The sequence below is a fragment of the Abramis brama genome (assembly GCF_963993115.1).
Source record: "Abramis brama genome assembly, chromosome: 5".
In the NCBI taxonomy this organism is placed as follows: Eukaryota; Metazoa; Chordata; class Actinopteri; order Cypriniformes; family Leuciscidae; genus Abramis; species Abramis brama.
The window spans coordinates 41,367,289-41,383,281 of NC_139967.1; the positions used below are offsets into that span (position 1 = coordinate 41,367,289).

A 15,993-nucleotide genomic window follows, 5' to 3' on the forward strand; every position below is an offset into this window, starting at 1 on the left:
GATTAGATCGTTGGCTGCTGTGAAATCATTACAAGGTTAAAAACAAATAAAGAAAAAAATATACACACACACAAAATCCGGAAAGGCACAATGTACTGTATTCATTTGACAATTTTTTACAGGTGTTTTACCTTTATTTTGAATTTTGAACTTCATTGCGTTGTGTTTTAGGGTTACCGAAAATTACAGGATAATGCCCCGGTAATAAGCTGCAGTGTACTTGGGTGAATAATTCAGAATAACATCTGTAACATGCATTTACAAAATAGATAGTTGAATTTTCATTTCATGACAACTTTCAATTTCAAGTATGTGTTTAACTAGTAAAATGACTCTGGGGTCTCTCAGTCCCCAAACAGAACATCATGGTTACAGAAGATAAGAGAAGCAGCGAGAACGAAAGAGGAATCTCTCCTCTTCCTTCTTTTGTCATCATCTCTATCCTCCTCCTGCAGGTGGCATGAGGATGATAGTATGTGGTTTAACTGCCAAGTCTCAGTGCTGTTTGATGTAGCACCTGATTCTGACAGCCACAGGTTTCCCTATTACACTGATAACAACAGGCGAAGATGAATCACCGCACGATGCACTCATTCTCCTCTCTCCGCACACACACACACACTCAAATACTCATACAGCTCACCAAAGTTGCCCAGAGCAGTCATTACCTCCACAGAGGAATTTCAATATCCTCACAGTGACAGCAGACATCTCTACAAATGCTCTATGTCAATTCACAGCTCATCTGAGACAGCCTGCAACGAATAAATGTTCACCTATCAGACAGTGGATGTCGGAATGAAAATGGAAGTTCTCTCATTTTAAAATATTGGAAATGGAATATACGCACAAAAACATATTTTTTGTTGTTGTTGGACAAAGAACAGGAAGATATGATTGTACCTGTAATTTAAATCTAAAGTGTGTAATTTACGAGGAGGAGTATATAATACCTGGAGAAAGCCGTGTGTTAGCATTTCCCTTTCATCCCATAGAAATGTCCTTAATTGGCGTGTGCAGGATGAAGTTAGGAAATGAGCTGCAAGGAATCTGGCACAATTTTTTTATTATTACTTCTTAGAAAAAATATAAGCATTGAAGCAGTTTTGTTAAAATATTCTAAATATGTATTTTTAATGGCAAATCAAAGTCATGTTGTGTGACCAACAAAGTTATGTGGAGAAAAAGACAGGAAAAAACATAAAAATGTTAAAAATCATAGACAAGAATTTTGTCTTATAATTGTGTCAATGTCAATAAGTATCTTAAAATATGATGTCATTTTTATGATCCTTTTAGGACAAAGTTTCTTCAGGTTTTAAAATGTCATGATATTTATAAAAAATAAAATAAAAAGAGTGTTCATAATAATATATAAGTATATATTTCATACATACTTTTCTTTAAAATAATATAAAAACCAACATGAATACAAAGACTATATTAATACATTAATTTGGCACATGCTTTAAACTAGATTTAAATATATATATTTATTTACCGGTATTTATCTTGGACAGTCTTGTCATTTACCCCATAAATGACTTCCCTCTGGAATCTCATTGATCTCATGGTTGGATTGATAAAGGTTGTTTGAAGTGAAAGATTAATACAATTCTTTCATATAAGTTTCTTGAAAGCTCCAGTACATCAGGAAGATTCTTTGTGGATTCTTCTATGGAATAAGGCTATAAAATCCTTCCTGGTCATAATTAAAACCTTATGAATAAAATAATATGATAAGAAGATACATTTTTCATTTATCCTTGCAAACTATACATTTTTATCTTTATAGATTTAAATAAGCCTCGTTGCCGATCTGAGAGAGCAACAGCATCATTTTTAACATGCAATTAAAATTCTTGATGGCATAAATCAATCATGTGTGATCATGAGATTAATAACTATTGAGTTTTTGCCAGTGTGCAATAACATTATTGTTCATTTCATTTGCAGAACTGGAAGCAGTGATCCATACTGCATCGTGAAAATTGATAATGAGGCGATAATTCGGTAGGTATGATTTTTTTTTCCTGCACATGTGTTGCTATACAGCCTATAATAAGTAAATTATCATAAACTGAACAGATTAGAAATGAAATTTTCTGTGAAGCAGAACTAATTTAATTTGTGCCACATAATTGAAATCCCTCCTGCACCATAGATTGCTGTGTGGTTGTACCTCCGCACTTGGCAGCAATATAAAGGTCATACTAAACAAACCTCTCCTCTGATCTGAGTTTGAGTACAGTACAGTGTGGGCATATTGATTCCTGGTGCTCTATGAAAATGAAATGAAAATCCATTTTATATGCACAAAAACAGTAGAAACCACTACCACAGTGAGAGAAGTGGCAACACTGGAATTTTTAACTGAACTTATAAAGTTTATTATATTCTTTTATTTGTTATTCACTCTACTGTCTCTTTTGTGACTCACTTTATTTCCAGGGCCTATAAAAATAACTTATTTTCCAGCCAACTGAAAGGTTTAACTGTGAATGTTACTGACTGTTCTCTGAGCCACAATGATTTCTTTGGTCAATAAGTCACATTTTTTCCCTGGTATACCAAATCTGAAGGTAAATAAATGTTAAGTATGGATTGTAGTCTGATGTTTGTTTCGTCAGGCTAGCTTTATGCTAACGCAGTAAATAAGCCTTGTGAGTCTGTTGATTGACAGTGTGATACACAAAGCACACTTGCATTAGACGATTGACAAAATGCTAATCTTTGCTTAGAATTTCTGATTTGGTATTGACATTTGTATACGAACCATCTGTCTATCACTGCAGTTAAAGAAAAACTGCTGTCTGGTTTTGTTAATGTTTAAATAGAAATCAATGTCTTTTTACCAATTCTCCAGAGATTTTTTTTTATACCATTATAGGGGTCTTTGCCAGACATGCCATTTATTTCAAGATGACGTATTTTAGTACGACCAGTATGATTTTAGTATGTATATAGTATTATAGTATTTTATTAATATTTTTTTGTATGTATTAATGTTTGTCCTTAACATATAAAAAACATATTTTTATATGTTCAGTTTTCATTTTAATTTTAGTAAGTTTGTTTTTAAAAATTCCATTTGTATTTTTTTTATTTTTTTTATTTTCTATTTAGCTTCAATTTATTTTCTATTTCAGTCTAATTTTTGTTTCTTAAGTTAATTTGTTTCATCTAATATTTATATTTTATTTTATTTCAGCTTTAATTCAGAAGAAGACTATGGAAGCTTGTTTCCACCACAGAATAAAATATTTAAAAAATAATTGCAACTTTTATCTCACAATTGTGAGTTTACATCTCGCAGTTCAGACTTTATTTCTCAGAATTGCGAGATATAAAGTCAGAATTGTGAGATATAAACTCACAATTGCGTGTTATAAACAAAAAAAGTAAAATATATATATATATTTATTTATTTTTACAACTAAATAAACTTTTTTTCTCACAATTGCGAGTTTATATCTCACAATTCTGAATTTGTAACACCAAAATGTCACAGGATGAAATTTGCCATTTATAGGCATACCAGAATGAATTTAGCTACTTTGTAGTTTTTTTGTTTTTTTTTACACTTACAACTTTTCACATTTATTTTTTAATCTATCTCTCAGGACAGCAACAATATGGAAGACACTGTCTCCGTTTTGGGGTGAAGAATACACTGTCCATCTTTCTCCCTACTTTCGGACAGTGTCTTTTTATGTGCTGGATGAGGACTCTCTCAGGTCTGAACCTACATACTACTACTTAACCTACATGCGACATGGTTGAAGGTGAAGTGTGTGATATTTTTTTGTTAAAATACTTTTTTCCTGTTAAAGTTTGATGTGCAGAGTCATCTATGAGTAAGCCATTCGTTAAGATTGACTTCCCCTAAAGTGTCGCTTTCAAAACATTGCTACGCTGTTTGAGCAGTCCGACATGAAAATGGAAATGGGAATGCACAAGCTAATGAAATGAATACTGTTGTTGCACTGTAAGTCACCCTTGTCAAAATTTCATTCACACTACCCTTATTCAGAGTATACGGTATAGAATGTACTTTTTAATGGTTGCGAAGTAAATTCAAATTCAAATGTAGTACATACTTAGTATGTGATTTCGGACACACCGCTCGACTCTTGGATCCTCCCACAACACGCTAGCATCATTTAAGTGACTTTTGCATGGGTATTATCTTCATAAAATGTAGAAAATAATTATTTTCCACTTCACCTTCAACTACTGACATAATTAACATGATAAATTGTTATAGCATTATAACTGTGATTCATGTGAGACAATCACACTTTATATTAGGTGTCATTAACATGTACTTACATACTTGATGCCATTAGTCTTACTAATACTACAAGTATTACAAGTATTACTTGCTGGCTAAGGTTAGGGACAGGTTTGGTGGTATTGGTGGGTGGGTTAATCGCAGTGTAATTATAGATGTTAATACAGAAATTAAGCTGTAATGACATGCAGGTATTTTAAAAAAATAAGTACAATTTAAAAAACATGTACATGTATGTACACAATAAGTACACTTTATCAAATTATTAATTTAAATGTTAGTACATGGTAGTTTAAGACACCTAATATAAAGTGAGACCCTTATGTCTGCTCAGTAGAAACCTACAGTCTCAAAAACTGTTCTGTTCACAGCCGAGATGATGTCATTGGGAAGGTGTCAATCAGTAGGGAGGTTCTCACTGCTAAACCTCAAGGTAAGAGAGTCTTTACAGTCTTTATTCAGTCGCTGTGGTGAAATGGGTAATCAATATCCAGAGCCAACAAGACATTTCTCAATGTCAACAGATTGTATGACGAGTGTTGCAAGAAAGTCTGACCCTTAGTCACACACAATCATAAATGTGGACTTGAAACTACACTTGAGTTTCATGTGACTGTGAGAAGCCACAAACTTCCTCAAGTCATTTTTACCTCTGAAAAAAGACGAGAACAGTTATTTTTGTTTTGCCGCTGGCCTTACTGCATATGCATTTGTAGCAGTTTCCCTTTCAGACTCCAAATTTTAAGGGAGGAGAGTATTTAAATGAATCATGCAAGGTGATTTACTAAGGTTTGTGCTAGTCAATTTACTGGTATTTGCACCATTATTTAACGGCCAAAAAAAGCATGTCTTCAAACCATACGCTAATTTGCGCTGCTCTTGGTAGATTGCGTTGGTCTTTATGGAAATGATCCAGCTGTGTCTGTGTTCTTTAATTTGTCAGTAGATCATCAGTAGATCACATGCAGAAATTTCCACTCCCATCTATGCTTTTTTGGGATTGCGCTCACGCTAATTTGCCTTGTTTAGGAAATCTGATACGGGACTGTTAGTATCTGATTTTGCAAATTGTTTCTGAATATAAAAATGTCGACAAAATGTAATGTACTTGCTCTGGCACTAGTTTTGGATGGAGATATGGTCTTGTTGTTGCTGTTTGCAATCGTTGTACAAGCAGGACGTGACGGTTGGTCGGTGTGTTATATTTGTCCCGCCCCTCCTCCACTGTGATTGGATGGCTTGGTAAAAAGTGACAGTGATGATTGCTGTGTTTTACCCAAAGTTAAACATTCTTCAACTCTCTGCAACCGGATAAAAAATGCTAAGCATTCAGCACTCAGTGTGAAATAGACGCTCAGCGCCTCGTCACGCTGCTGGCGTTTAAAAAATGTGGCACTCCCATTGAAAACAATTGGAAAATACACTAGCCTCTGGAAAAAAAATGCTTTGGTGGACACACAGGCTAAGGAGCGGAATTAGTCATATTCTCTGCAAGCAAGTCTTAGGGCCAGATTTACTAACAGCTTGTGCCAGCACAAACCCTCTTTGATGTTAAAAAACTACTGTCAGGATTTACTTAAGAGACGCAGTGAAAATATAGCGCTAAAAAGGCTAGGACACAGTTATTTTTGCGGCGGACCTTATTGCATATGCATTTGTAGGAGTTTCCCTTTCAGATGCAAACTTTATGAGAGGAGAGTATTTAAATGAATCATGCAAGGTGATTTACTAAGGTTTGCGCTAGTCAATTTACAAGTATTTGCGCCATTATATAACAGCCAAAAAAAAACATGCGTTAAACCAGACGCTAATTTGCGCTGCTCTTGGTAGATTGCGTTGGTCTTTATGGAAATGATCCGGCTGCGTCTGTTCTTTAATTTGCGTGTTGTTTGCCCTCAGAACTTTCCACTCCCATCTTTTATGGGATTGCGCTCTCACACCAATTTGCCCTATTTAGTAATTCTGACCCTTAATATCTTGCATAATTTTGCTCAAAATGTTTTTGAAATAATGTTTTATTTGAAATAAGGCAACAATACTGATAAGGAAAATTGTGCATGAGATGACTTTAAATCAACATAGTTGTAGTAGAAAAGTCCCTCGTGTATATGAGCACACAATCTGGTGGGGTTCCTGAGGTGGTGTTTTGAGTGCTGGTGAGTCATTGTGGTTGTCTAGGCTTGTAACTCATGTCTATTGGGCCTGAGGGGCAAGGACACGGCAGGGTTATCCATTATCATGACACAAAATGGAACAAAATGGAACAAAGCATCACTCATTGTACCCCCATGACGTGTTGATGACTAGTCATACAACGCAGGCTATCCGTAATGGAATAGAAAAGCTAAATCATTCATTAACACTGTGTTAGTGTCTCAGGGCATAATAATGATTGTTTAGGAATTATTGGAGTAAGGGCTGCTGAAAATTCAGCTTTCCCATCACAAGAATATATTATATTTTTTTTAAATGTATTTAAAAAGAAAACAGTTGTAAAATTATTTCACAATAAAGCAATTTTTACTGTATTTTTGATTCAAATAAATGCAGCCTTTGTGAGCATAAGAGACAAAACATAAAAAAACTTAATTATTCCAAACTTTTGACCAGTAGTGTACATGTACTTACCAGGCATGATATGATAAAAATGAGTTTGTAAAATGCTTCCAGAAGAAGTGGTTCTTACAGTAAGTAACTATAACACAAGTCAGCCTTCACTGACTTGTGAATGAGTCTTTATGCTGGCTCTTTCCCTCTCTTTGTCGTCCTCTTCCCACCCTCACCCCTAACGAACAAATGGCCTCACATAACCTTTTTCTCTGAGGGCTCTGAAACAGCATTTAGCGAAAGGACATGTTCTACAGAGCACAAAAATAGCCATGTGCTCAAGTTTCCCTTGGTTTGACAGGGTGTGAACATTCAGGTTAGCTATAAGTCAAATCATAGTCTAACCACACCGATAACAGTGCGAGATGGTGTGTAATTAGCTGACGGCGGAATGTTGGCGTATTATGCAGGTTGGCATATAGACCCTAATTATGACATTCTTAGAAAGGAGATGTGTAGAAGAACGTGCAAGCACTGAGAATAATAGTTAAATCACTTTATCTGCATTTCCCCCCTGCATTGTAATGACGTGTATCTTGTTTCTAAAAAAAAAAGGAGGATGCTAATGGCAAACTAATTTAAACATAAGTCCCCATGTGGTGATCAAGCTTTTAATAATGTTTATATGTCTATGTGGTGTTTTTAATATGCTTTAAGACAAACCATGTGCAAATTCATAAGTATACACCATTGCTAAGTATTTTCTCCCTAAAACTGCAGTGAACCAAAAACGTGGTTTGAAATCGCTGGTGTTTCTGACGTCACAAACTACCTTGTAACCAATCACGTCAATGTGTGATCGTCAACGAGTGGATCTCTGAGCTGGTGTGAGTGAGTGGAGGCGGGGCTAATTTACATATACTAATTGAAGCAAGGGTGTAGAGCTAAATTCAAGTTATTTTAAGGCGCGAATAATTTTTTTTCAAGGAAAAAACTTTTAAATATATAATTTTGGTGATCAAAGATGAGTTTTAAGGAATAAAATGATTGATTACAGGGGGACTTTAAATGAAAGCCGCCATTTGCCACAAATGTGACCCTGGACCACAAAACTAGTCACATGGGTAATTTGAACTTGAGATGTATACACATGAAAGCTGAATAAATATGCTTTCCATTGATGTATGGTTTGTTAGGATAGGACAGTATTTGGCCGAGATACAACTATTTGAAAATCTGGAATCTGAGGGTGCAAAAAAAATCGAAACATTGAGAAAATCACCTTTAAAGTTGTCAATTTATGTTCGTGATTGTGCTGCATTCACTCACAAAAATAAATGTTTTTTATATTTACGGTAGGAAACTTACTAAATATCTTCATGGAACATCTTTACTTAATATCCTAATAATTTTTGGCATAAAAAAACAATAATTTTGACCCATACAATGTATTGTTGGCTATTGCCACAAATATACCCGTGTGACTTGTGACTGGTTTTGTGATCCAGGGTCACAAATGTATGCGATATGCATGAAAATGGTTACAACAAACATAAGTATTTTAGCATTTTTTTTGGGCAGGTTCCCTTACAAAAACAAAACTATTTCACTGCGTCTATGCGTCTGTTTCATATCTCTTGTCACAGTCATGCCACTGTCTTGTCATGTGATTCCCTGGCCCTCATGTGATCCTGCCATGTGTTCTGTGTTTGATCTTGCTTTTGAAGAGTATTAATAAACTGCACTTGGGTTCTACAACGAGTGAGTGGAATTGAAACGTAGCAAACTGGCAGCTCCAGTAGTAATGAAAAGATGTATCCTGAACTCTGCTATGGAAAAAAAGCATGTATAAACCGTAATTAAACAATTTAATAATCAATTAAAAAGGAATTTATACCTGTATGATATTACGCTGGACCAGCGCGGTTTGGAAAATGGATGGACAGATGATTCAGCTGCGGCGCCATCTCCTGGCGAGACGCGGGAATTCATTCAGCGCGCGACTCTCACAGTGTATTATGGGTATTCTCTTGCAGTTGAGCGTACATTGGTTGTACACTTGTTATTGCGGTGTATTGTGGGATTGAATAAGAGCTCTCAAAAACGTCCACTATGGTTTCGGACACCACTACAAATGGCGGTCCCCTCAAATAACGCCCTATTTAAGGGTATAGGGGACGATTTCGGACACAGCCACTGTTTAAACATTAATAACAAAACAACAAAAATAAACATTAATCACATAGTTTTATTTACACTGCAATTGCACTCCGCTGTGGGCCTACATCCGGGTCTTCCTGGTGGGGGTTACTCCCTGGTGTAATAAGCTGTGTCCCAATTCAGGGGCTACATCCTTTGAAGGCCGCGTCCTTCGAAGTGCGCGGCTGACGCTTGACGCTTCGATTTTCTTGACCCTGCTTCAAAGGCGACCGAGACTCGTTTAAAGGGGAAAGTTTAGCCGATTGCATCAGCGCGGCGAAGGCTGTCCCAATTCGAAGGACCATTGAAGGCTCCGTCAAAATGTGGCCTGCAAATGCGTCCTTCTTTTCCCGTGAATACAGGATACATCAGAAAATAATAATGAAAATAATAATAAATAAAAAAATACAATAAAGGTTCAAATGTTGACTTATAGTATATGTTACCAGTATGTAATTTTGCATAGGCTTGTTTATACTCTTTAGATTTTTATTATGTACTTAAATTGACCATGGTGAACATTTTTAGATAGGTTTTCGAAGGGTTGCCAGGTCTGTGGAACAAAAGTTTTCTCCATCGGGCGGCCGAATTCTCCATTGGATTTGTGCGTCGGAGGGATGTTTTGGGGGTGTTGGAGCGTCGAAATCGTACTTACGGGGGTGGAAATCAACCTGCGGAAAAAATGTTTACCTGCGGCAACAACTTAAAAGTAGCCCAATTCCGGGGGAGAACCTCGGACTTGGCAACACTGACAGTAGGCCGCATTAGAAGGATCCTTCGACTTGGGACAGCCTTCGTCACACCGCTGTGACCGTTGTCCCGTGTACCAGCTCTGCATCCTCCTCCAAAGCCTCCTCCCGCCTTGTCTGGGGTTTAGTTTTGGTTTTTCCCGGTTTGCATGCTTGATTGATTTCCTTGTCTTTTTCCAGGGTTTTTCATTGATTGATTAAATTGTAACACCTGTTTCTCGTTTCTTTGATTGGTTTGCATTTATATATAGCCCATTTGTTTGTTCTTTTCATTGTCTATTTATTGTTTATACTGGTTGTTCTCTTTGTATTTTGATATTCTGAGTGCTTATGTTTCATTCAGTTTGCCTTTAATAAAATAACTGCTGCAAATAGATCCTGCTCAAATCATATTTGCTGTTGCTGCAACTGGCCATTTGTGACACCTGACCAACCACCCATAACAATTTAGCATCTTGGAAGCAGCGTTTGCACAGGGCACTCATTTTATGAAGTGTATTTTATATCTTGTTATTATTATTTACTTTTTGTTTTTGTATTCTAAACATTTAGCCTGTGTGTGCAGGTGAAGGAAAAATGCACTCTGTTGTAAAGAATTTTGGCTAGTGGCTCAGCATCTGTTTGAAGCAGAGACCTTGGCTCTTTAAAGGTTGGCCGTGTGTGTGTGTGTAGGGGAGGAAGGGGGGGGGGAGGTCACTGTTTTGAACATATTTATGAGGCAGACCTTTAACTGTCCAGAGACTGTCAGTCAAATCTTTCTAACTGGTGTTTCATTTCTTATTGTATGAATACTGTATCTGTAAAAAGACTGCTTCTAGAAAATGTTTTGGTTGTTTAGTTTTATTTGGTTCACTTTAGCTTTTTTTTTTACATGGTTCAATAATCAATTTCCTTTCTTTAAATGGATTTCATTTGTGTCATTTGTTTGTGTACAATGTCATGTTTTGTCATTTAATTTCAGAGGTTGGATGATTGAACTGAAGAATGGGCGATTTCAGACTATTTGCTGCTTATTATAGTGATTTTGCATTCCATTTTCTTTTCAACGTATTTCTTTTGAGCAATATCTTGGACCAACAAACAGCATTTTCCTGAAATGCTTGATGTCTGCTTTAAATTCATGTTTTTTAAATCAGTCTGTATTGTATGGTATATTTAAGATACAAATTTCACTGAACTTCAAACAAAAATATGAAATGTATGCGTAATCAGACGATATAATCACGTTCAGTTCCACAAAATATATTGAAAGCATCAGCATTCAGCTAAATGGAAAAGTTTTTCTTGGCAGACCGAATTTGTTTTTGGGCTGCTCACCAGAGCAATAAAGGAAAATGGACCTTGACGAGTGATACGCTGGAATACTAATCGAGAGGAAAAACTACCTACTAGGCCACAGGAATAAACAAGCTTTATGTCCACATCAGCGAAGCCAAAATAACTAGTTTTACAATTTTAGACATAGCCACTGCAAAATCAGAGTGGTTTGGTGGTCCTTGAGTCAAGCTTTCAGCAAAATACTAAGAATGGTCTTTAACAACTGCAGCCCTCGATTTCCTAAATACAGAAGGTTTCTAAAGCATGGAGCATTAGGTGGACTTCAAGGAAAGAAATACAATTCTATTCTATGAAAGCATGCAATATAGCTTGTTTTATACCCCATTTAAGTCAATATTTCTTTCTCTAAGACTCGGAAATCTTATTTGCATCCTCGTTCTTGTGTGTCACCTGACCGATTGCAACGCAGCAGAATGGAGAATGAGAATTAAGAGCTACAACGGAGCATATTTTCATAGAATAATAGCTTAAATCTCAGTCTGTTCACATTTTAACATAATTATTGAACATCCAACATGTCAGTAAATACTCTTGGTCTACCATAAGCTTATTCAGTAGAAATACAGCAAGGCCATTAATTCTATTACCGTAAGCCTCTTAAAGCTAGAGTTACTGAGGAGGGACATGATATATTACATTTTTATCCCAACTGTAGGCCTACTGTGTGTGTTTGCAGATACGGGAATACAGAAGCCATATAATACTTAATCCTGCTCTCTACCACTGTGCACTAGGCCGTTTTAGGGTCCCTGTTCTTCAACTTAGGCCACCATAACTTGCCCACTAAATGATTTATTTCAACGTCAATGTCAGACATATAAATTCTCATTTTGCGCTTCTTGTCATTTTCATTTAGGTGTTGATGGATGGATGAATTTAACAGAGATTGACCCAGATGAGGAGGTGCAAGGGGAGATTCACCTCCAGATCTCTGTGCTGGGAGATGGAGATATCCCACGGAAACTGTGCTGCCAAGTCCTAGAAGCAAGGTGAGGAACTATGAGGAGCAGCAAATCATTTGTGACAGGAAACTTATGTTTTCGTGATTAGTAGCCTATATCAATGCATTTTATCAATTCATGGATGGGAATTGTAAATAATTAAATAATAAATGTAAGTTCTGGTTCTGATTCCTAAGCAATTCTGGTTCATTAACGGTTTTTAAAGTGCCCCATTATGCTTTTTCAGATATGACCTTTCATGTAGTGTTTAATATAACTGTTTGTGAATGGAAAAGGTCTGCAAAGATCAAAGTGCAGATAAATTAAGTTATTCAGGGGCATAGCAATCATTTTAAAGTGACTTAAATGTGTAATTCAAGTTCAAATTTCTGACCTTATTCTAATTAACATTTTTTTGATCGCTTGCTTTTAATTGGCTAAGAAATCAAATACAATGCTGAAAAATAACCAATCATTTGTATTCTATAATATGTTTACCTATATTTTCCGTATGACAATTTTATGATTGGTTTATGTACTACAAACAATGTAAAATATATACAGTGTAAAAATAAATCATCACAGAATAAGGCAGAACAAATATTTTGTAGTTTCTGTACTGTAAATAAAGGCTTAATCAATTAGCACTGCATTATTCACATAATTTATTGTTATGAAAATAGCCAGAGATGGCTTGAAAAACACACATAAAACATATTCTTGCAATTGTGTGTTTATAGTTTTCGCGGTTCATCAGTCAAAACATTTCTGCTTTTTATTCAGTGACAGTGATAACTGGATACCTTTTTCCATATAAGGAATTTCCTGGAACGTTATAACTTATTACTTCTATGAGTCCGTTTTGAATTTAAATCTAGATTTATTCACATTTGCCCATGAAAACACACTTGCCCATAAAATGTCCCCCACATAATAAATAATTAAACAACCATTTATTATTGAAATATTTTAAAATAAATTAAAAACAATTCTTGTACAATATATTTAACAGCAATACAAAAAACAACACAAAAAATATATGTATATTTCATTGTAATGTATTTCATTAACTTTTTTGTTTTATTTTTAGACAAAGCATTCCATCCGCATTGGTGAAAGAATGCACTTGCGAGAATCATTAATGGAACCGAAAGTCATTTACATAGACAATTAGCAGCATCACAAAAACCCTGGATTACCCTTGGTAAAATATAAATGGTGTGAAAAATGGAACTAGATACTCCAGGATTACATAAAAAATTCCTGGTTTATCAGTTTGAAGTTTAAATGCTAGGTCAATGTATTCAAAGACTTTTTAATTGAAAACAAGTCTGTGAATCAGACTGTTGGAATGGGGCTTCAGAGATTTTATCTTCATAAGCTACATTTGGATTTGTGTCTCTAATAGCTTCATGTACTTTCGGCTTTGTTTCTAGAGATCTTGCAAAAAAGGATCGCAACGGGGCCTCTGATCCTTTTGTTAGAGTGAGGTACAATGGCAAAATCCATGAGAGTGCAGTAAGTATGTTTCTCTGTAAGTTTTTGCTTTGCTCTGCCACACAGTTAGAACTGACTGTCTGTTACTGATTTCCATGACCCTGCTTCCTCCAGGTGGTTAAGAAGTCCTGTTACCCACGCTGGAACGAGAGTTTTGAGTTTGATCTGGACGAGGGCCTGGCTGACAGCCTTTTGAGTGTGGAGGTGTGGGACTGGGATCTGGTCAGCAGAAACGACTTCCTTGGAAAGGTGACTGCACAGAATAGACATCAGTAAATCCTAGACTATATCCTCATGCTCTGAAGCTGACCTTTGTCTTAGTTTAAAATAAAACACAAAGCATTTAAGGTGCTGTATGTAGCTTTTTCACTCTACTAAAGCATAAAAATACCATAATATGTTTGCAGATACTTAGGAAACATGCTGCGTTCACATACTCGTTTCTTAGAAAAACAATGCTACAGCCAGTTATTTTACTTTGAAATGTGCGGTCCGTGTTGGAATGTCTATTTTTGTTTTGGTCTGTGTGATCTCGCCCACTGCCAGTTCACCCAATTGTATTTCGACACCCGGGGATGCCAGTTGGCAGGAAACACAGTGTATTGCAGCCTGCAAACAAACTGGGTCAGAGATCGCAGATTCTACCCGACCTAAAAAGCCTCGGCATCCATCTAAAAATCTCTATGAACGAGAGCATATTAAAACGCGGATAAATCAACTCATCAACTTACTTAAGTCTCCTCGGCTTTCATTGTCAATTGCGCTCGTTCCTGTTGCATGTCCTCAATCTGGCAACCCGCGTGAGCGTCGAGTCCGAGAAGGAGGGGGCGGGGGAAACAACGATTTTGGACTTCAGTAGCTATTTCGACCACTAGCTGTCATTTTTACAGACTGCACCTTTAATTAGTAAGACGTAGCTTGTTTAATATTAGTTTTACTACATAGATCAACACTCGTCTGCGGCATTTTTTTGAATTGTCTTGCAGCTCTTTTAAGTTTTTATTCACTGATAATCTTCACCTTCAAAACTCTGAAATCTCATCATGAGTAACTTAAATGACAAGATAATTTGACATTTTTGCACTGAAATAAAGAGGTTTTCGACCAATAAGCACAGCGGGTTAGATTAATGTATACTTATTTTTTATACACTCACCTAAAGGATTATTAGGAACACCTGTTCAATTTCTCATTAATGCAATTATCTAATCAACCAATCACATGGCAGTTGCTTCAATGCATTTAGGGGTGTGGTCCTGGTCAAGACAATCTCCTGAACTCCAAACTGAATGTCAGAATGGGAAAGAAAGGTGATTTAAGCAATTTTGAGCGTGGCATGGTTGTTGGTGCCAGACGGGCCGGTCTGAGTATTTCACAATCTGCTCAGTTACTGGGATTTTCACGCACAACCATTTCTAGGGTTTACAAAGAATGGTGTGAAAAGGGAAAAACATCCAGTATGCGGCAGTCCTGTGGGTGAAAATGCCTTGTTGATGCTAGAGGTCAGAGGAGAATGGGCCGACTGATTCAAGCTGATAGAAGAGCAACTTTGACTGAAATAACCACTCGTTACAACCGAGGTATGCAGCAAAGCATTTGTGAAGCCACAACACGCACAACCTTGAGGCGGATGGGCTACAACAGCAGAAGACCCCAACAGGTTCCACTCATCTCCACTACAAATAGGAAAAAGAGGCTACAATTTGCACGAGCTCACCAAAATTGGACAGTTGAAGACTGGAAAAATGTTGCCTGGTCTGATGAGTCTCGATTTCTGTTGAGACATTCAGATGGTAGAGTCAGAATTTGGCGTAAACAGAATGAGAACATGGATCCATCATGCCTTGTTACCACTGTGCAGGCTGGTGGTGGTGGTGTAATGGTGTGGGGGATGTTTTCTTGGCACACTTTAGGCCCCTTAGTGCCAATTGGGCATCGTTTAAATGCCACGGCCTACCTGAGCATTGTTTCTGACCATGTCCATCCCTTTATGACCACCATGTACCCATCCTCTGATGGCTACTTCCAGCAGGATAATGCACCATGTCACAAAGCTCGAATCATTTCAAATTGGTTTCTTGAACATGACAATGAGTTCACTGTACTAAAATGGCCCCCACAGTCACCAGATCTCAACCCAATAGAGCATCTTTGGGATGTGGTGGAACGGGAGCTTCGTGCCCTGGATGTGCATCCCACAAATCTCCATCAACTACAAGATGCTATCCTATCAATATGGGCCAACATTTCTAAAGAATGCTTTCAGCACCTTGTTGAATCAATGCCACGTAGAATTAAGGCAGTTCTGAAGGCGAAAGGGGGTCAAACACAGTATTAGTATGGTGTTCCTAATAATCCTTTAGGTGAGTGTATAAGAGCCAATGACCATGAGAGTGAGAGTTCCCATTCGAAAGGGAACCAAACATAT

General features: G+C 36.8%; 1 protein-coding gene across 1 annotated transcript in view; it reads left to right on the top strand.

Moving 5' to 3' along the window:
- rasa4 (RAS p21 protein activator 4) overlaps positions 1 to 15,993 on the top strand; it is a 42,848-nt gene that overhangs the window by 6,144 nt on the left and 20,711 nt on the right. Inside the window, exons 2-7 of the mRNA XM_084114830.1 lie at positions 1,957 to 2,013; positions 3,624 to 3,737; positions 4,666 to 4,727; positions 11,984 to 12,116; positions 13,505 to 13,586; positions 13,680 to 13,814. Of these exons, the coding sequence (XP_083970956.1) occupies positions 1,957 to 2,013; positions 3,624 to 3,737; positions 4,666 to 4,727; positions 11,984 to 12,116; positions 13,505 to 13,586; positions 13,680 to 13,814 (583 nt within the window). The remainder of the gene's footprint in view (positions 1 to 1,956; positions 2,014 to 3,623; positions 3,738 to 4,665; positions 4,728 to 11,983; positions 12,117 to 13,504; positions 13,587 to 13,679; positions 13,815 to 15,993) is intronic.